General features: G+C 38.6%; 1 protein-coding gene across 4 annotated transcripts in view; it reads left to right on the top strand.

The window, feature by feature from the left end:
• Positions 1–22,734, top strand: part of FGF12 (fibroblast growth factor 12) — a 502,610-nt gene that overhangs the window by 151,828 nt on the left and 328,048 nt on the right. The window contains exon 1 of one of the 4 annotated variants that reach the window (XM_072962838.1): positions 20,241–20,877. The exons of 2 other annotated variants lie outside the window; for them this stretch is intronic. In XM_072962838.1, coding sequence (XP_072818939.1) covers positions 20,787–20,877 — 91 coding nt within the window. In that variant the 5' untranslated portion in view covers positions 20,241–20,786. Of the gene's footprint in view, positions 1–20,240; positions 20,878–22,734 lie in introns of those variants that run through there. One more of the 4 variants, XM_006200955.4, reaches the window with a different exon arrangement.

The raw sequence follows: 22,734 nt of genomic DNA, 5'->3' as shown, positions 1-22,734 counted from the left end.
GAGATATTTCTATCTATCATTTGTTTCCTTATAAAGATGTGTGGGAGAAATGAGGGTTAGAGAAAGCAATTTCAGATTGTGCTTGTAGCTTGCTAAGTGTCATGCCACATAAATATGACCAGGCTTTGATGTCCCCAAACAACTTTGCTTTGAAAATGCAAACACTGCTTCCTGAAAGAAAAAAGAAATAAATAGGCAAAACCCCCAAGAAACAGTAAATTCTTTATTTTTGCTTTTATTCTCTTGAAAATAATTTGATTCTAATTAGTTTAAGAAAATTAATTGGAAAATTAAAGGTAGATGCATGTGTATGTGTGAGTGTGTCATTCACAGTAAGTCCTTGAGGACTGCTGTTTCACATGTGTGAGTCTTTGCTCATGCTGTTCCCCTTGCTTGAATATCCTATCTTCTTTCTTCTCCCAGTGAACACGTCCATCCTTCAGAAATTGAGTCCAGTGTCACCTCCACCAAGAACCTTTCCCTGTCATGGTTAGCTGTCCCTCTTTGGGGTTCTCCAATGCATATTTCTTAGCATGAAACGAATTCACAGAGTTATCTCTGATTTGTGTTATTTACTGCCCTTATGTCTGATAGCATTACAAGAGAACCAAAGTACTATTGAAAATTCAGTCAAATAATCATACAGTTGTAACTGTGATGGGTGCAAAAAAGGAGAGACGCACAAAGTGCTATAGTGTCTAAAGTAGAGGGTGGAGGTTAATCGAGTTAGAGGAATCAGGAAAAGCTAAGGCACTTATCACATCATGCCTTTTATCACAATTAGTTGGGCATATGTTTTATATACATTTCCTCACCTCAGACACACACATTCCCAATAAATAAATCCAAAATTTATTCCTTTTCATGGTAATTCTGAGGCTTATTCATCATGAAATACCACTACTGCCACTGGAAATGCAGCAAAAATTTGGGAATTAGAGAACTGACTCTGGAAGTTACCCATCTCAGTGTTTTTCTTAGAATATCTGAATAGTTAGCTGGTCTCTCATTTTCCCCAAGCTTGTAATCATTGATCCTGGAACCCCAGGAATAAAATTACATGTTATTTTCATTTTTAAAAATGCCATTTGAGGGGCTAGAAGCACAGGCAGGCGTATGTAATGAAGCTGTGAATCGGTACACTTTTCAAAACGAGAGTTTGGGAGCTGCCGTAGGGATATTACTAAAGCCACTTCCTAGAAGTGGTATTTCAATCTCTAGAAGTCTGTGCAGGGAATCAGGAAATTCCAACCAACTCATAGCTTATGCTTTTCCAGAAAATTTCTACATTTGACTTCAGAAGAACTGTGAATAATAATAATAGCATGTTTACAGGCATTTTATGTCTCTCACCAGAGTCTAAGGATGAAGCACCGAGACCATGAAAGAACTATTTTTTGATGCTGTTAACCTCAGGAATACTTGACATTTTTATAAGTTTTTAAAATATTGCTTACAAAAAATAAAAAGATCTTTTAAAACAAGTCATATTTATTTCTGATTTTAACAGTATTCACCTTTAATTGTAGGAAATTTAAAAATACGAAAATGCAGGAGTAGCAATCGCTGGTAATGCTTTCTGTTGAGGGTCTTGGTGTTCTGCAGGCCCTGGCCCCCTGCTTTACATACATTATCTCAGTTAAACCTCGCCCTGTGATGCAGTGCCGCTCCCATTTTATGTAAATAGAAACTGACGGTAGACTGATGTAGACAAGTGACTTGCCCAAGCTCCTCAGACAGGAAGTGGTAAAGCAGGAGTAAACCTGGGAAGTTCAATTCCAGAATTCATGCTCTGAACAGCTGTACGCTATTCCTTCTCTTAGGCGCCAGTAACCACCACAATAACCACTGGGAAACAGCCACTGTTACATTTTTGTGTGTGTGCTTTTAAGACGTTTCCTTCAAGTGTATATATTTTTAAAACATAATTGAATTCCTAGTGCAGGCTGTTTTTTCACCGTCAATGTAGTTGAACCGATTAACTAATCCTTGATCTTGGTGCTTGCTAATCATTCCAGAATGTAGCCCTAATGCTGACTGTCTAGATAATACCTTGGATTAATAATAACTAATAAAAGGATTTGAAAATGAACGTATGTATGTATAGGGTTGACTGGGACATTCTGCTGTACACCAGAGACTGACATATGATAACTGACTATACTTCAATTAAAAGAAAAAAACCTCCAAGTAAAAAACAAACAAAAAAACACTCTCGGAATAAGCGGGCATCATGCTAACACCTCCTCTGAAGCAGAAGCTACTTATATACCTCAGCTCGAGGTGCGAGTGATGGCATCAGGCATGTGGTAGAAAATGGAAGAGGGGCTGATTTTCCAAATTTTATCTTCATTTTCTTTTCTTTCCAAATATAAGGATCTAAAACATTGCTAATAACCTTAAAGTTTTAGCATCCATCTCTAAGAAATAAATTTGCATTTGTATTTACATATTATACATTTTAAATACAGGGATGGCCAGGAAGTGGTTTATACCGTGTCCTGGTTTAAAATGAATTAATAAATAAAGGCTCTCTTAAAAATGTACTAGTCCTTGTTAATCAATCGAAGATCTTGGGGAAAAAGAGACAAGAAACCTTACTTGTGGGGAGTCTGTAAGTGCTAAACCCTGCAGTAAATATTTCCTTTTCTATTTTTCCCTCATACTTTGTTGCCGCAGCTCTGTAAAGCAGGTCATTAGGCTCACTTTACAAATGAGAAAAATGAAGCTCAGAGAAGTTAAAAAATTTGTCCTTGAACACACAGTTGGTAACACTGGTATTTGAATTCAGGAACATACAGCTCTGAAGTCCCAGTCGCTTCCTATGATGCCACCTTAGAGTTTGGCAACTATAATCTGTAGGACCTAGAGTGGACTTCCATCCAAATGGGAAAGGAGACTAAAGTAGAAGAGAAAAAGGAAAAGAAAATCACCACTTAATTAATTTTTTAGCTATACACCATCTTGCTGAGGCCCAATTATTTTCCTTGCAGAATTTCAAAAAATGGAGATATAATTCAGATAGTATAAAATTCAACCTTTTAAAGTGTCCAGTTGAGTGGGTTTTGTATATTCACAAGGCTGTGCAACTGTCATCACTATCTGATTCCAGAATATTTATCTCAGCCCCCAAAGAGATATTATATCCATTAGCAGTCACTTCTTATAGTTTTGATGTAGCAAAAATCCTCAAAAGCTTTCTTCTAAAACTCGAATTTTCTAAGATTCTTCCCTTAAAGAAGAAAATTTATTTATATACATGTAGGAGAGAAGTTGCAAAAATAATCTGACATAGCAGATGATTGATGTTGCTATTGTTGACTGTGTTTTTAAGTGTGAAAAGGATTATTAACAGAAGAGTTTCCCCAAAGTTATCCATGTCAGAAAAACACCCACCACTACCTGTATTATCATTACCACCATTTATTGATCATTCACTCTCTGGCAGGCTCTATATTGAGAGATTGATTTCATTACATTCTGACAACAATCTTGTTAAGTAGTTATTAATACCCACTCCATTGTGCAAATGAGAAAAATTGAAGTTTGGAGAAGCGACGTCAGCTATTAAATGTCAGGGTTGAAAAGTAAACCCAGGTCCAGTGATTTGAAAGCGCAAGTCTTACCCACTGAGCTTTCCACCAAGCATCCTAATGCCTCTACAGACTATACCTGATGTCAATTTCCTGTGCACCCTTTCAGAGTCTATGAATTTATAAACATAAATGTATGCATGTTCTTTTCTTCTCAGTCACACAAATTGTAGTGTACTCTAATATTCTTTTATATGATTGTTAACTATAGTAATAAATCCCAGACTTCTACTCATTTCAATACAGAGTTGCTACATTTTTTTAAATTGCAAGATATTCTTTTGTAGAGATGTGCCAAAATTGAACTAGTTCTTTGTTGATAGATCAGTCTCATTAGCATTAAATAGCATTATCAACAATACTGTATTGATAGTTTGTGCAATCTTCACTAATCGTTCCCTATACAACTATATTTGGAAATTCATATCTAGCAAAGGTACATAGGAGAAGTTTTTTACATTTTGAAGGTTGAGACAACTTGCCATCCATCAAGGCATTCAATGTGTACCTTTACCAAGAACATGAGAGTTCCTACTTCCTTTTCATTTTCTATGTGTATAACTCTGTTTCTGTTTTATAGTATTCATTCATTTGCTCCAGTGTTTTAGATTCAACATAAAATTGATAACATACAGTTTTTGTCTTTACTTAGGTCCCATTTGTTTATTTTTACTTTTGCTTCATTGAAGACAGATTAAAAAAAAATACTGCTATGGTGTTTGTCAAAGAGTGTTCTGCCTATATTTTCTTCCAGGAGTTTTATGGTTTCTGTTCTTATATTTAGGTCTTTAATCCATTTTGAGTTTATTTTTGTATATAGTGCAAGAAAAGGTTCTAATTTCATTCTTTTACATGTAGGGTGTCCTTTCCACAGCACCGCTTATGGAAGAGTCTGTCGTTTCCCGCATTGTAAAAGCTTGCCTCCTTTATCACAGATTAATTGATTTCCTCTTTGATTTCTTCCTTAACCCAAACCCATTGGTTTTTTAGTAGCATGTTGTTTATTTTCCATGTGTTTGTATTTTTTGACAATTTTCTTCATGTAATTGGTTTCTAGTTTTATACCATTATGGTCAGAAAAAAATCTTGATATAATTTCTGTCCTCTTACATTTGTTGAGACTTGTTTTGTAGAAAATATGTCATGTCATTTATCCTGGAAAACATTCCATGTGCACTTGAAAAGAATGTGTATTTGGAAAACATTCCATGTGCACTTGAAAAGAATGTGTATTTGGAAAACATTCCATGTGCACTTGAAAAGAATGTGTATTTGGAAAACATTCCATGTGCACTTGAAAAGAATGTGTATTTTCCTGCTTTTGGATGGAATGTCCCATATTTATCTATTACGTCCAACTGGTTTAATGCCATTTAAGACCACTGTTTCTTAATGATTTCCTGTATGGATAATCCATCCATTGATGTAAGTGGGGTGTTAATGTTTCCTACTATTATTGTTTTATTGTCAATTTCTCCCTTTATGTCTGTTAATATTTACTTTATTTGTATATGTATATATATGTATATATATATATATATAAAATACACTCCTATATTAGATGCATGTCAATGAATGTTATAGCCTCTTCTTGTATTGATCCCTTTATTATTATATAATGTCCTTCTTTACCTTCTTTTATAGACTTTGTTTTAAAGTCTGCTTTGTCTGACATGAGTATTGTTACCTTAGCTTTGTTGTCATTTCTATTTGCATGAAATATTTTTCCATCCTCTCACTTTCAGTCTGTGTGTGTGTCTTTAGCTCTGGAGACATCCACCCTATGTCTTTTGATTGGAGTATTTAGTTTAAAGTGATTATCGAGGGGTACATATTAATTGCCATTTTGTTACTTGTTTTCTGGTTGTTTTTGTAGTTCTTCTTGGTTCTTTTCTTCTTTTAGTTTATTCCTTGTGGTTCTTCAGTGGTATGCTTGTGTTTCTTTCTTTCTAGCTTTTGTGTATGTGTTGTAGGTTTTTGATTTGAGGTTACCATGGGGTTCATATATGTTGACCTATAACTATATCTACTTGTTTTAAACTGTCACTTAAGTTCAAACACATTCTAAAAGATCTATATTTTCACTCCCTTCTCATGTTTTGTTTCTGATGTCATAATTTATATCTTCATGTTTATCCCTTAACTGTTTATTGTAGTTATAATTGATTTTATAATTTTTCCTTTTAATCTTCATACTAGCTTATTTAAGTGGTTGACTTATCAGCCTTTACTTTATATTTGCCTTTAATAGTAGGCTTCCTTTCCTATACATTCTTACTTCTTGGTGTAGCCTTTTCTTTTCCACTTAGAGAAGACCATTTAACATTTTTTGGGGGGGGAAACTTCATACTGATTGATTCTTTTTAGTTTTTGCTTGTCTGAGTTCTTTATCCCTCCTTCAATTCTGAATGATAACCTTGTTGGGTGGAGTATCCTAGGTGATAGGTTTTCCCACTTCAGCACTTAAAATATGTCATGCCACTCCTTTCTGTCTTAAAAAGTTTCTATCAGTTACAAAATTTCTCTGATAGCCTCATGGAGATTCCCTTGTATGTGATTCTTCATTTCCTTTTGCTGCCTTTAGAATTCTCTCTTTAACTTTTGCCATTTTAATTATGATATCTCCTGTGGTGGGTCTGTTTGGGTTCATCACATTTTCAGACTCTATGTGCTTCCTGTACCTGGATATCTGTTTCTTTTTTCAGGTTTGAGAAGTTTTCAGTCATAAAATCATCAAATGCATTTTTGACCTTTTCTCTCTCTCTTCTCCTTCCTGGGACCCACTATAATGCAAATGTTAGTTTGCTTGATACTATCCCAGAGGTCTCTTACACTGTCCTCATCTTTTTTGTTTGTTTTTCTTTTTGCTGTTCTGATTGGATGATTTCCGTTATTCTACCTTCCAGATACTTATGCATTCTTCTGTATCACCTTATCTGCTATTAATTCCTTCTAGTATGCTTTTCCATTTCAGCTATTGTGTTCTTCAGCTCTGACTGTTTCTTTTTTATATTTTCTAATTTCTTGTTAAAATTCTCACTGTGTTCATCTATTCTTTTCCCAAGTTCAGTGAGCATTCTTACTATTAATGCCTTGAACTTGCTATCTGGAAATTATTCATCTCTGTTTTATTAGCTGTTTTTTCAGGAACTTTTCCTTGTTCTTCTGTTTGAAACAAACTCCTCTGTCTTATTTTGTTTAACTTACTCTGTCTCTATGAAATTAGGTGAAATAGTCACCTATCCCTGTCTTGAAGGGATGTTCTTGTGTGGGAGCATCCCTATGCAGTCTGTGTGCACCCCGTCCCATTTGTGGGAGAACTGGCTCTGAAGTGAGCATGGATTATGCGTTCCCTGGGGTGTGCTGCACCTATTACTTAGTGGGAGGTGGGGCTGGAAATGGAGGGACTAAAGCCAGAGCCACTTGTGAGCAGGAGCTGTCCCAGTCCTATCAGGGATGGATGTGGGTCCCAAGGTGCTGAAGCAGAAGCGCTGACGGTTGGGTCTGAGCTAACTCCATTCCCTCTAAGTGTGCACTCTCTCCCTTTCTGGCATTGGCACCTTCAGCTCAGAGGGAAGTTTTGCCAGACCTAGAGGGACCAGATCAGGTGCCCGGTGTGGGTGAGGGCAGGCACTGGCATGATCCTGGCACACCAGTCAGGGTTCCAGGCAGCATCCAATCCACTGTCTCAGGAGCACCAGCAATGGCTGAAGTGCTGGGCCTGAATGGGCTACATTGCCCAGGTGTGTTCCCTCTCCTCAGCAATGGCAGCCAGCCATTGCCCTACCAGGGAGCTGTGCCAGATCTAGACGCACCAGGACACATGCTGGGGCAGTTGTGGGAAACTGGCCAGAACCCTGGGCAGTTTCAATCTGCTTCCTCTGCCTTGTTCTTGGGAGTAAACAAGCAGGTTCACACTCTTCACGAGTGAAATCTAGGTTTCTTACAGCCCTTCTGTTAGTCCCATTGGTTTTCAAACCAGCTAATGGGACTCATCTTCCCAGTGTCAGATCCTAGGGCTAGGGTGCTTAATATGTGGCTCAAACCCTACACTCCCCAAGGATGATCTCTGAGGCATGATATCCCCCTCCTTTTCTGTCTTCCCTCCTAGGGCCAGGGGTCCCATCTTGATGACTTCTCTTTCCTTCCTACCCTACTCTCTGTGTATCTTTCTTACAGCCTTGGTTGTAGAAGACTCTTTCTGCCAGTCTCCAGTTTATCTTCAGTGAGAATTGCTCCACATTTAGATGTGTTTTTGACACGTTCATGAGAAGAATGAGCTCAGTGTCCTCCTACTCCACCATCTTGATTTTCCTCTTGGTATGAATGAACCTTAGGACTTTTCACATGTTTAAAGTGAATTATGTCTCCTGCATAGCTCGTATCTTTAAATTCTTTGTAAGTTTTTAAATTTAGTGTACATTTGCAAATATTTTCCCCAAATGGAAAATCCACAATAATAGTTCCTATTTTATTTCATTTCATCAGTGTTAATAGGCATTAATATTTAATATTAAACTTTAATATTAATTTTGTAAATATTTAATAGGTTATTTACTACATGTTTTAAGTACTAAGATATAAACTATTAAAGATATGTATGCTTAAATTTGTAGGTAAAGGGGCTCATAATCTCTTGGGGACGATATATATTTGCAGGCAAATGAAAACAAATTCTAAGGTAGAGGAACTATAGTATGCTATGGGAGCTCAAAGGAGGTTGTGATTGAGTTGGGAAAGAGGGGGGATACATCAGAGCAAATTACCCAGAGAGAGCACTGTGGCATTTTTGATAGATCTGAAAGAATATTCAGGACATTTAGAATCAAATAAGTGTTCAGGTGATAGGAGTGAGAACACCTGGAAATGTGCCCCTATTTTCGTCATGAGTTTTGATTAATAAGCAAATGTTGCTTCCTTGAAATTTGTAAATATCAGCTATCGTGGATTGATTGACTTCATTTCTCACAATAAACAACTCATACTTGGCTATGATAAGTTAAAAACATTTTCCTTCTATTTGACTCAGATAACTCATCTTTAAAATTTTCTTATAGATGGCAAGGTCTGCATTTATTCAAAGCAAGTTGTTAAAGTGCTGCTAGAAGAGAATGGAAAATGTGCAACTGTAGCAGCAAATTCTGAAGTATTAATTATTTGAAAAATTGGAATCTGAGGGTGGAAGGTTGAAGGATGTGCATAGAAGTCTCACTCATTAACTTGACCTAAGCAGGTTTGATCAGAAAGTAATGTAAAAAAGTAACAGTATTCTTTGCCTGTTTTTTTTTACATTTTTTTATTGAGTTATAGTCAGTTTACAATGTGTCAATTTCCAGTATAGAGCACAATTTTTCAGTTATACATGAACATACATATATTCATTGTTGCATTCTTTTTCGCTGTGAGCTACAAGATCTTGTATATATTTTCCTGTGTTATACAGTATAATCTTGTTTATCTATTCTGCATATGCCTGTCAGTATCTACAAATTTTGAACTCCCAGTCTATCCCTTCCCATCCCCAACCTCCCTGGCAACCACAAGTTTGTATTCTATGTCTATGAGTCTGTTTCTGTTATGTATGTATGTATGTATTCTTAGATTTCACATATGAGCAATCTCATATGGTATTTTTCTTTCTCTTTTTGGCTTACTTCACTTAGAATGACATTCTGCAGGGACATCCATGTTGCTGCAAATGGCATTATGTTGTTGATTTTTATGGCTGAATAGTATTCCATTGTATAAATATACTACCTCTTCTTTATTCAGTCATCTGTTGATGGACATTTAGGCTGTTTCCATGTCTTGGCTATTGTAAATAGTGCTGCTATGAACATTGGGGTGCAGGTGTCTTTTTGAAGTAGGGTTCCTTCTGGATATATGTCCAGGAGCAAGATTACTGGATCATATGGTAAGTCTATTCCTAGTCTTTTGAGGACTCTCCATACTGTTTTACACAGTGGCTGCACCAAACTGCATTCGACCAGCAGTGTTCCCTTTTCTCCACAGCCTCTCCAGCATTTGTCATTTGTGGACTTTTGAATGATGGCCATTCTGACTGGTGTGAGGTGATACCTCATTATAGTTTTGATTTGCATTTCTCTGATAATTAGTGATATAGAGCATTTTTTCATGTGCCTATTGATCATTTGTATTTCTTCCTTGGAGAACTGCTTGTTTAGGTCTTCTGCCCATTTTTGGATTGGGTTGTTTGGTTTTTTCTTATTAAGTCATATGAGCTGCTTATATAATCTGGTGATCAAACCTTTGTCATTTTTATCTTTTGCAAAAATTTTCTTCCATTCCATAGGTTGTCATTTTGTTTTGCTTATGGTTTCCTTTGCTGTCCAGAAGCTTGTAAGTTTAATTAGGTCCCATTTGTTTATTCTTGCTTTTATTTCTATTGCTTGTTCTCCTAGGAGAACATTTTTGAGATGTATGTGAGATAATGTTTTGTCTGTGTTTCCTTCTAGGAGGTTTATTGTATCTTGTCTTATGTTTAAATCTTTGATCCATTTTGAGTTTATTTTTGTGTATGGTGTAAGGGAGTGTTCTAGCTTCATTGATTTACATACTGCTGTCCAGTTTTCCCAACACCATTTGCTGAAGAGACTGTCTTTATTCCAGTGTATGTTCTTGCCTCCTTTGTCAAAGATTAGTTGACCAAAAGTTTGTGGGTTCATTTCTGGGCTCTCTGTTCTGTTCCATTGGTCTGTATGTCTGTTTTTGTACCAATACCATACTATTTTGATGACTGTAGCTCTATAGTATTTTCTGAAGTCTGGGAGAGTTATTCCTCCAGCCTCTTTCTTTTTCCTCAGTAATGCTTTGGCAATTCTAGGTCTTTTGTGTTTCTGTATAAATTTTATTATGATTTGTTCTGTGAAATATTTCCTGGGTAATTCATAGGGATTGCGTTAAATCTGTAGATTGCCTTGGGCAGTATGACCATTTTAACAATATTGATTCTTCCAATCCAGGAGCATGGGATATCTTTCCTTTTTTTCAAGTCTTCTTTAATTTCCTTAATTAATGTTTTATAGTTCTCCATGTATAGTCTTTTACCTCCTTGGTTAGATTTATTCCTAGGTATTTTATTCCTTTGGGTGCTATTTTAAAGGGGATTGTTTCTTTACTTTCTTTTCCTGTTGATTCATCATTAGTGTAAAGAAAGGCAACTGATTTTTGTACATTAATGTTGTAACCTGCTACCTTGCTGAATTCTTTGACTAGTTCTAGTAGTTTTTGTGTGGACCTTTTAGGGTTTTCTGTATATAGTATCATGTCATCTGCATATAGTGACACTTTTACCTCTTCTTTTCCAGTTTGGATCCCTTTTATTTTTCTCTCTTGCCTGATTGCTGTGGCTGGGACTTCCAAGACTATGTTGAATAGGAGTGGTGATAGTGGGCATCCTTGTCTTGTCCCAGATTTTGGTGGGAAGCTTTTGAGTTTTTCACTGTTGAGTACTATGCTGGCTGTAGGTTTGTCATATATAGCTTTTATTATGTTGAGATATGATCCCTCTATACCCACTTTGGTGAGCGTTTTTATCATCTTTGCCTGTTTTTTGAACCTGGTAAGGTAAGATATATCTATGGTGAGATTATGACCCTGTAGCTAATAGTGATCTGATGGAATATAGGATAAGACTAAGGGTAAATATAGTGTGAATACTGGTTGCTGGTTCTTTTCAGAAGAAGAGTTTATTCTTTAGTGGAGGCAGTACCAATTAAGTGTGGCTAAAAAGTAAGGTGGTAACATTTATTAAGCTTTGGACATTGAATATTTAAGTAAAAGTTATCTTCTTCAGTTCAGCTCAAGTTTCTTAGTCTATTTAAAGCTTTTTCTAACAGCTTACTTCCCACTTTCAAAAGACAAACTGAACCACTCCCTTCCTTGTACCTTCACTGAACTCTGCAGTGCTACTGATGCAGGAAAAATGGATGTGGGGTGTGAGGAGGGCCATGTTCCAGGTCTCTGTTGAGCTCCTGGGATGTGCCACACCAAATGTGGGTCCTTGGCTTCGTGCAGGAAAGAATTCAAGTGCAAGCCACAGTTTAGCAAAGGTAGATTTATTTAGAGGGATACATACTGCATAGATTGTAAGGTAAGAGAAAGGCAAGAAAAGAGGTGTGGGAGTGGTTAAAGCAAAAGTAGGTACACACTCCATAGACAGAATGCGGGCCGTCTCCAAAGAGGAGGGAGTGAGAAAGGGTTGCCAGTTTTTATGGGCTTGGTAGCTTCACACACCTGCAGATGGGACCATTCCAACTACCCTGGGAAAGGGGCTGGGATTCCCAGGAATCTGGCCACTGCCCACCCTTTGACATTTTGCAGTTAGCCTTGGGATTGTTATGGTGCCTGCAGGCATGTTATTGATCACACTAATATGTTACAATGAGCATATAATGAAGCTCAGGGTCTACTAGAAGTCAGACCTACCACCATCTTAATCCTCAAGGCCAACTAGGAGTTGAATCTTCCACCATTTTGGTGTTAATTGCCGTCATTCCTTGAATGGCTGTGCCCTACCCCCTTCCATCCTGTCTCACTACTAGTGCATCAAAGCTGGTTTTACTTATGGTTTACACATCTCTTTTCCTTTACTAGCTTTTTTAGAGCAAGGCATTAGATTTAGTTTCTAAATAATTGTGGGGAGAGTACATAAATGACTGAATGGGTTAAAAGATATCTTGAAACCTTACACCTTTTCCCAATGACAATGACCTTATTTTGAAGTCCTATCTTAAGATTTTTAAAAATTTTAATTTAATATAGTTTATATTAAATTTCAGTGCCATCTCTGGTAACAAATATTGTCTTTTTAAAGTGGGTTTTTTCCAGTAGAAAAATAGGAAAGTGACATGAACTGACAGTCCTCCCCCACCAAATAAAAGTTCTCAAGTGAAAAAATATTCAGCCTCACTTGTAATTAGAAACTTGCAAATTAAGATGATATTACAATAAAACTGATAAAAATACAAAAGAAGGACAATACATTCTGTTGGTGAGGCTATGAGGAAATAGGCAGTCTCACATTTTGCTGGTAGGAATCCAAATTCATACAAGTCTTTTTTCCCTCTTTTTCAAATGTTTCAGATGTTCAGCATTATAATTCAACATTGTATACATTACAAAGTGATCACTATCACAACTATCACAATGATTTGCCACCATGCACTTGATCCCCTTAACCCATTGTACCCAGTACCAACCCTGTTGCCCTCTGATAACCACTAATCCCTTCTGTGTATATAAATATGTTTTTGTTTTGTTCTTTGTTCTTTTCTTTTGTTTCTTTTTAGATTCCACATATGAGTGAAACCATACACACTTGCCTTTCTCCATCTGATTTATTTCACTTACATAATGCCCTCAGGTTTCATCCATGTTGTCGCAAATGGACAGGATTTCATTCTTTTTTATGGCCAAGTAGTATTCCATTGTAGATATACATTACTTCTTTATCCATTTTTCTACTGCTGGACTCTTGGGTTGTTTCTATATCCTGAATGTTGTAAATATGCTGCCAATGAACATAGGGATACATACATCTTTTCAAATTAGTGTTTTCATATTCTTTGGATAATGAACTAGAAGCAGAATAGCTGCATCACATTGTAGTTTTACTCTTAATTTTTTGAGGAATCTCCATACTGTTTTCTACTGAGGCTGCACCAATTTACTATTCTACCAACGATGTATGATGTCTCCCTTTTCTTCACATCCTTTTCAATATCTGCTATTTCTTGTCTTTTCAATGATAGCCATTTTAACATGTGTGAGGTGTTATCTCACTGTGGTTTTGATTTGCATTTCCCTAATAATTAGTGATGTTGAACATCTTTTCATATGCCTTTTGGCCATTTGTGTATCTGTCAAGTAGATTGCTTATCTTCATTTTATTCAGTTCTTTTTCTGAGGTTTGTCTTGTTCTTTTAATACAATAGAAACATATTCCTTGTCTCCTCATTTTGCTTAATTCTCTGTGCTTGTGACCATATATTAGATAAATCAGCTACCTCTTCCATTCTTGAAGGTGTGGCCTTAAGTAGGCAGTGTTCTATGGGTCTGAGAAGCACAATCCTGGCCACTGGAGCCAGGCTCTCAAGGAGTGTCCCCTGTGTGAGCTGCATCAGCCCTCCCGTCGTGGCAGGTGGAGGCGGCTGCTGCAGTGCGCTGGTGGGAGGAGACGGCGCTGCCATACAAACCTTTCAAAGGGAAATTGGAAATAGTTAATAAAACTACCTGTATACTTACTTTTTCATTTAGCATTCTCATGTCTAGAATCTACCCTGAAGACATACCTCCAGCAATATGAAAATAATGTGCATTTTATTTATTGCAATATTGTTTGTAATTACAAAATATTGAATGTAACCTAAATGCCACTACATAGGAGAATGTGTGCTCTTTTGTGCAGAAGAAGCCTAGGGGAGATAAACCAGAAATTAGAGAGACCACTTACCTATTAGGGGTTGGTGGGAAAGGAGTGGAAAGAAGGGGAAATGGGATCAGGGCAGGAGGGATGAGAGTATAACACTAGAGTGTACTTTTTATAGCTTTGACTTTTGGAACCATCGAAACATTCCATGTTTTACACACTTAAATAAGAAAATACTTAAATATAATTAATTTTAATTAAAGAATTAAAATCAACCAGTAAGAAAGATAAGCAATACCAGATGAACCTAACTGGATTAGAAGCGAATACCTAAACCACACTGAAGCGAATGGAGAAGAAAAGAAAAAAAACCTATCAAAAGCCAAATCAAAAATAACATTTTGACTGTACATTGTAAGGCTGAAGACAAAAACAAATGTGTGTCAATACTGCACTCTAGTAATAAATCTTGTTTCTCACGGGAGTATTGGTTAAGAATTCTGTAACTATTTTAAGGGTATGTGAGGATTGAATAAGTGAATATACTATATAAATAATAAAATATTTTTCATTGTCAGAAAAAGAAGTTACAAATAAGGAAACGGAAAAGACTAAAATGAAATTTGTGGTATTGGATTGGAATCATAGGTATTAGCCATCTATATATAGATACCTATATATATAGATACATATATATATATGTATTAGCATAAATACGTGTATTAGCATCTTTATATATGTCCATATCTATACCTACCTATCTATAAATACCTATTATATATCTACATATAGCTACATCTATACATAGATATTTCTACATATCTGTATATCTCTATATACAGGGAGAAAGAGATATAGAAAAAAATATGATGTATGTGTATGTGTGGGTTTGCATGCACACATATATTTTGTAGCTCTCTCCCCTGAAAGAATGTAGGATCACTGACATCCCCATAACCATAAGCACACTTGGCACTCAGATTTTGGTTCCTAAATACTATTTTCCAATAAAATGAACTAAGACTCATTGGAGAATTAGTTGATTCCAGATCTGGGGCAGGAAAAATAAAAGATAAACCTGGAATATTTTGTGATGCCAGAAAATTAAGGAACTGCTCAAAAAGGGACACTGGAACCAAGCAGAAGGGTCTCCCAATGGCTAAATCTGAAACAATTTGAACCCCAAAATAAAAAATGATAGCATTGCCTTATGATCCATGGAATAAATGTCCATGAGGCTATACTGATGTAAATAAATAATTGAATACATAAATGAGTGGGGGAAAGGGGATAGCACTTACAGAAGAATCCCCATTACAACAGAAGGAATGAGGAGAATATAAAGTCACTATTAGGAAAACAGCACAATAGTACTTGCTGCAAGTAAGACCCTCCAGTGGATGCTAAAATCAGAGGATGCAAATCTGAGGGGAAACAGGATATTAACATGGACTCAAAGTTTCTTCCTCAAGAAATTTATCAACTATAGGTGAAAATAAAATGTATCTTGATAGTATAGAAACCTAGCAGACACTACCTTAACCAAGTAATTGATGTTGGTATCACTAGTTGACATCATGTAGCTCTTGATAATGATGTACTGAAAAGGATATGGCATCACTTCTGTGGCATCCTTGCTGAAAAAGAAATAACCTTAGACTAATCATTAGAAAGCATCTGACAAACCCAAACTGACAGACAGTCCACAAAAGATGTGACTAATGTTTACTAGAAGTTTTAAAGTCCTGAAAGACAAGGAGAGACTGGGGGACTGTCATGGATTAAAGGAGATTAAGGAGACACAATTTAGTGCAAGGTAGATCCTAGTCGGATCCTGAAACAGAAAAAGGACCTTAGAGGGGAAAAAAAATGGTAAAGGTTCACTAAAGTTTGCAGTTTATTTGACAGCATGGTACCAGTGTAAATTTTCTCATTTTGATAATTGCACACTGGTTATTTGAGTTGTTAATACTGAGAGAAGTTGGGTTAAGAGTATATATGAACTCTATTATTTTGCATCTCATCTGTATGTCTAAATTTATTTCAAAATAAAAAGTTTAGAGAAGAATAAATAAAAGAAAAACAGTAAATTTAAAAAAAACAGAGGAAGAAGATAACCAAAACAAACAAAAATTCATGCATTTGCTTTTTTGGAAATGGGTAAACGTTATTTTAACATATTGGGACCATATGTCATTATAAAGTAAGCTTGCTGCTGGTGACTTTTTTGGTCACATCTAATACAATGGATTTTGTTGCTGTCTTTGTGTGTTTTGGCTGCTATACCAAAAGTACCAGAGATTGAGTGGCTTAAACAACAAACATTTATTTCTCCCAGTTCTGGAGGCTGGGAAGTCCGAGATCAAGTTACCTGCAGAACTGGTGTTTGGTGAGGGCTCGCTTCCTGGCTTGTAGATGGCCATTTTCTCTGTCTTCACATGGTGAAAGGTGAGATGGGGCTCTCTAGGTTTTCTTTTATAAGGACACTAATCCCATTCATGAGGGTGAAGCTTCCCAAAGGCCCCATTCCCAAAACCTTGGAGATTAGAATTTCAACATATGAATGTTAGGGAGATACAAAATTCAGTCTCTGATAGTTACCTATCAAAACTGAATTTGATGGTATTCCTAAGAAACAAGATACAGGCCTGGTTTTTACCCTAGCAGTCAGTGGACTAGACACATAACATAGAATAAAGATACTATGTTAGCTATCTAACTGGTTTTGATTTTTCAGTTTACATGTTGGTTTGGTTTCTTTATGAAATAAAGTTGCTTTTCTTTTAATAGACATTTTGCCATTAATATACCCATTAAAAGTTTTTGGGCCTGAATATGCTATTACTGATTCAATGTAGGCTTCCAAACAGATAAATACACTGATTAATTGCACAGCTGATGCCAAGAGTCAACAGATTTCTTTGTTTAACGTGAACGGAAATATGTTAAATTACCACTTAAAAATCTCCAAACTCCCTCATACAATTATTAATTTCTACAAACTGTGAGCAAATAACTCTTTGTAAAATGAAAAATTTAGATACTAAAAATTTAAGTAAGTTCACCTACCATTGTGTACTATATTCCCTAATCCCTCTCAGAAAGTGATAAATGATTTCATTTTGAAATCTTGCTGGTGAGTCACTTGCTAGAGTTGGTCCAAGGTCAATAAGAAAACAGAAAGACTGTCTAACTTAAAAAAGAATCTTGATTAGAGACATATAATGTAATTTAAAAATTGGTCATTATATAATAGTGCATCTTCAGTTTAAAATTTAAAAATATGGTTGCCAGTAAAAATGTGATTTTGGCTTATGGAATAACATGCAGAAAGCAGAAAATTGGAAAGTTTTGCTTAAACTAACATATGCCATTTCCCTGCTGTCCATTGTGCTCCTGGCTACTACTATCTGCTGGTTTTGTTTTGCCTTCCTTTTGGATGTTATGGTGCATGTAAAAAATGCAGTCTCCTTAGGTACTGTCTGAGATACTTTAGGAAGACTGCATCTAAAGTATCTCAGACAGTTGGATGTCACCTTAGGAGTTGCTTTAACAAGCATGTCCATCAAAGTCCTGATAACGTTAAGAATCTTTGTTTTTTAAACTAAATCCGAGTAATACAATTCCATTGATTAACTCCCTTTTATATCTACTTTAATCAAATGTCCATAATATATAATTAAGAAAATATTTGGCATCGAAATGTTATGTGCTCTCTTTGGTTTAATCTGAACTCATCTGATAGCCCAATAACAACCAAAAAAATCTATAAATGTGATCCCCCAGTTCTTTTCCCAAGTACTATGATGATCTACTTTCTTTGTGATGAATACACCTGACCATTAGAATCACTGTGACAGCCACTTAAAGACAGCAGGCCATGTGAATATTAATTGTGACAGTGTTCGCTTTTCTGCTGTTTTCTAAGGGTTTATAGTTCTCTTGAGGGGACAGAAGATTCACAGGTAAAGCCTTCCTAAAATCAAATAAAAGGGCCCCTGTGTTAGACCACTAAGGAGTGCCTAGAATCCAGTTGGGCAGTTGATAATAGCACCTTATCTTGTGAAGACAATTACAGTCTTCAAAGCTCTTCACATGTTTCAAGTCACTGAATCCTTGCAACAACCTTGCCAGGGAGGCAGAAAGTATTATAAATATGAAAATTGATGCGCCAGAGGTCATGTGTGTTTTGAATCATACATGGACCTGCTTGCTCTGCTCTAGTTCCTTGGGGAACTGGGGCCTCATCCTATTCCTTTGCTACGTTTCAAGGAATAGCATCTCTCTCAAAGTAAAAAAACATGCATTGGGTTCCAGGGCAGGAGAGCGCTGCCGGAAAGCTCTCTGCCTCTGCTGCAGCAGGAAGGACTATTTTTGGATGTTTTCCTTTTGCTAATTATCTCTCCATCCATGGGGAATTTCTATGGGTAAAATCCCCAGATGAACCAAGTTTCTCACTAATTCCCGCAGAGACCGGAAAGACAAAGGCCATGGCCCAGTGTGCCCTGGGGCCTCAGAACCTCTCCAGTGGTGACAGTATGGTGGCTTCAGCGAGTTCTTCAAGGACCATGGAGCCTACAAAGCTTTGGTGTTCGCATGAACAATGGGGCTAAGGGGCCACTGTAAGGAAGACCTGGACATACCTTCCTGAGTCGTGGAACCACCCCAAATGACCTTGCCTGGAACTCAGTTATGAAAAGAGTTAAGAGAATGTGGAACCAGTGGTGGCTGAGGGCTCAAGAGGCCCCCACAGTGTTCTGAATTTCCTCCATCACCTCTAAGAGGAAAAAGGAAGACACTTCTGAAAGTATTTTTCCAGGCAACTTCAACCTTAAGCTTCAAGCTCCAGGGAACCCCACAGGAACTGTGAAGGATTAGCCTAGAGAAAAGAGAGAGAAAAGGGGTGATGAGAACCGTTTTTATTCCCTCGCTGGGAAGAGCTAACCAGCTAGTGCCAGGTGGCCTGGGAACGAGGGGTGGAAAGAAGGTACAGTAAGTTTTTGGCTCAGTGTCAGGGTAAATCTAACAGGTTTTGTGCAGTGAACTACCTGGGGACCTGGTGAGTTCCCTGCCACCCGAACTGTTCCAGCAGAAATGTAGACTCTGGTATGGAAACTGTCATTTATGAGAAAGTGGAAAATTCTGCAGGTGGGGGTATAAGTAATAATAACTGCTAACACTGTTACAGGACTTACTGTGTACCAAGGTTTTTTTTTTTTTTTTTTAATCACTCAACAAGGGATAAATAAGGTAGATGCTATTGTTAACTGTCCTTTAGGGACAAGGAAACGGAGGCAGAAAGAGGTTAAAGAGATTTGTTCAAGGTCACACAGCTAGTAGGGATTTTCACTTTGGCTGCTTGTCTCTAGCATGGGTGCTTTTAACCACTTGCTGTATTGCTGTGCCCTCTAAGTCCTTTCTTGAAATTCCAGATAGGGTGGAGTCTGGTCCCATTGCCAGCATTCTTTGTATGCTTCACTTATAAAACTTCCAAAAGGGTATTTATTGATGGCTCCTGGAAAGGAAAGAAGGAAGGAGGGAAGGATGGAGGGAGGGAGTGAGGGAAGGAAGAAAGGAGGAAGGAAGGGAGGGAGGAAGGAGGCAGGAAAGAAGGAAAGAAAGAAAAAGAGAAAGAAAAAGGAAGCCAAAGGAGTTGCTGATGGGAAAAACAAACAAACAAACAAACAAAAAAAAAAAAAACAGAGACCTGTGGACTCAAAGGGAAGCTCACTGGTCATCCTTGGGGGCCTGTTTTCATATTTCCCGCCTCATCTTCTTCTCCTTCTATACCTCTAGTCTTCGGTTCTGGTCTCCCTTACCCCACCATGCACCTGTCTTCCCATAGCACCTGTGCTGAGCTTTTCCAGAAGACTGGGAGGCACGGGGACAAACAAGCAGCTGCCACTTCTCTATTCTGCACCCTCTTCCCCGCCCTGATTTACAGACGGGAAAAGTGACGCTCAGAGTGGTATGTGACTTACCCAAGGTCACAGAGCCCCGATCAGAAAATCCAGGTGTCCAGATTCCCACCTCAGCGCCCCGCCCACGCTTAGGCACACCTTCCCTGTCTGCGCCGTACCCAAGAGCTTTCTTAATTCCACATCCCCGCCTCCCCACCCCCACCCCCCAGTTCCCTGGAGTCGCTTCTGACGCTCGGCAGCCTCCAGGGTCCAGCCCTTCCTGCGGGCGCTTCCCTTCCGCCGGATTCCCACGCCGGAGTCGCCCTCGGACCGCGCGCAGCCCGCGGGAGCGCTGCCGGCCGGGCCCCGGGAGCCCCTCTCTGCGCCCCCGTAGCCCCGCACAGCGGGGGCACTGAGGCGGGCGGGCTCCTGTGCTCACCGCCCGACGCGGAGAATAGGAGCTGAGGGGGGTGCCCCAAACCCCCAGGCCAGAAGCCCAGGGCCCACCGGGACCCTGCCGTCGCCCCTCCGGGCACGGGCACCTGGAAAGGGGCTCCAGCCCACGATGACGTCCTCCGCGTAGCCCGTGCGCTCACCCTCCCGCCCGCAGCCGGGCCGCCACCTTCGGGAAGTCCCAAAGTATCGCGGTCGAGCCCGCTGGGGTGTGGCCGCGCCTCCGGCTCCCTCGCGGGGCTGCCCGGCCGGGCGGCACATCCTCCCCATCGCCCTGCCCCGGCCCTGCGCCCCCCGCGCTCCTGCCCGGCCGACGTGCAAACTGCTCTGCGCCCTGGACGCGCACACCATGGATTCGGGACACGACTTCCCAAGACGGCAGGCCGCCTTTTGGTTGAACAATTAGCAGAGGTGGGCGGGGAGTTGACGGACCCCACCACGCGCTTCTCCATGAAGATTCTTGAGCTTTCTTTGAAGAAAGGAGTGCATATGCTGCAGTGTCTCTGTGGAAGGAACCTGAGGTCCAGCAACAGCCTAAGTGGTGAGAAAATGTTCTTTCCTTAGCCCTAAACGTGCAGATGCCCACCCCGCTTCCCTCCTCCTGGCCCCCCCTCTGCCTCCCCCCTTCCCTCCTCTATTCAGCTCTGTAAGTGAGGGAAGGAAGGCGTTTCCTTTCTGGGGCGAGATAATGGCCCCGCCGCCGGTTCTGTCTTTGGATTTTTTTGCCTCTTAAATCTCTGAAGTCATCCGCGTTTTATGGAACGCTTTCGCTCTCGCCCATCGCCTGAGCTGGAACCTGTGGGTCTCTTTCCGAGGGGTGCTTACAGTGACCTGCTTTCGCACTTCCTCGCGGCTCTCTCCTTGTGACTTGCGAGGGCGGCGTGCGACTTGGAGTTGCTCAGTCTCCTCTTGAGAAGTTGCTGGTGCGTTCGACAGGAGAGGGGACTTTTGAACAGGTGGCTGGCAAGGCAGGTATCTTTTCTTTTTCTTGCTTTGTCTGAAAAGTAGGCATCTGGCCGTCGTCAGAGGGTACGTTTCGCCCTGGAGAGCAAGCAATTTCTGAACTGATGCTGAAACACAGGAGTTCCAATTAGTCCTGGGCTTAAACCTACCAGGTCCCTCAGGAAAAGCCCAGGGAGGGAAGGAAAGAAAATCACACCGTTTTAATGACCTGCGATATTGAGAAAAACGATTAAAAGTTTTAATGGGGGAACAAAAACCCTACAGCCAAATAAGTGTGGTTCTTTTCTGCTGTTCTGTTGGAGATCTGTTTCACCACACTTTCCATTGTCCATCTCTCTCTTTTTTAAGGTGTAAGTTCCCTTTAAAGTGGTTTTGTCCATTAATCTTGTAAGTGCTAATCCAGTTTTTGGTTTTCTGTTTACAAAATGGGGGTGGGGTGTGAGGAGAGAGGAAAGGTGCCTCTGTGGTGTCCGAACCAGCGTCATTTTGTAAAATATTTTTTTTGGTCCATAAGTTCCAAATAACTTTAATGTTCAGAAATTTAACAGTATTATAATAGGCTTCATGTTTAAAACTTAATATGTTATTCTGGGGGATCTGATTCATTTCGTTAAGTACCTATTTTCAGTCTGTGCTCGAGCTATGAAGATTATATTTGGTAAGATTAGAATATATATACGTTTCATTCATCCTTTCTAACACTTTGATTTTTGGCTTGCCACTTGAAATGAAAAATAAAACTATTGTAAAAGAACGAATTAGATAATTTAACTCCATGTGAAATATGAGAACATACACTTTTGAAATGAAATCAGTAATGAGATCTCATGTTTTTACTTCTGTTCAATTCAGAAGATTATTTAAACATTATCTTTTTTGCCACCATATTTATTAGTGCTGAAAGATATCAGTCCACTATATTCTAGACTAATGTGCTTGACGTTGAAGTTTTGTTTTGAAAATACTTATTTCAGGAAGCTAATAGAGATGTATGTTAGTATTATTTCAGTTTTACTTGTCTCTATTAAATAAAACATGAATAGATTATAACTTGGATGTATGTTTCTTAGATGTGAAAAATTTTAAGTTCTATATGGTGTGTAATAAAGACCTCTTGTAAAATAGATAACATGCTAATTTACATGCAGGGTCAGTCTTTCAAATAGTAACAGATCCAAATAGTGATAACGTGTGACGGAGAAGCATACGTTGTGGTAAAATCATGGGACTTAGGGTCAGACCTAGTTACAAAGCACTCGCAGTAAAATTACTGAGAATCTTTTAAACTCAGTATCTTCGTCTGGACAAAGTGGAAATAATGATAGCTCCAGCCCGGTCCTTATTTCTTATTTGATCCTAGGTTTAACATGTGATCTGTGAACACTGTTGCATTTTATATACAATTTTGAGTTTGTGGGGTAGTTGGTTATTTTAG

The sequence above is a fragment of the Vicugna pacos genome, chromosome 1 (genome assembly GCF_048564905.1).
Source record: "Vicugna pacos chromosome 1, VicPac4, whole genome shotgun sequence".
Classification (NCBI taxonomy): Eukaryota; Metazoa; Chordata; class Mammalia; order Artiodactyla; family Camelidae; genus Vicugna; species Vicugna pacos.
Note: the sequence above shows the minus strand (reverse complement) of the source record. Positions and strands in the feature narration are given on the sequence as shown.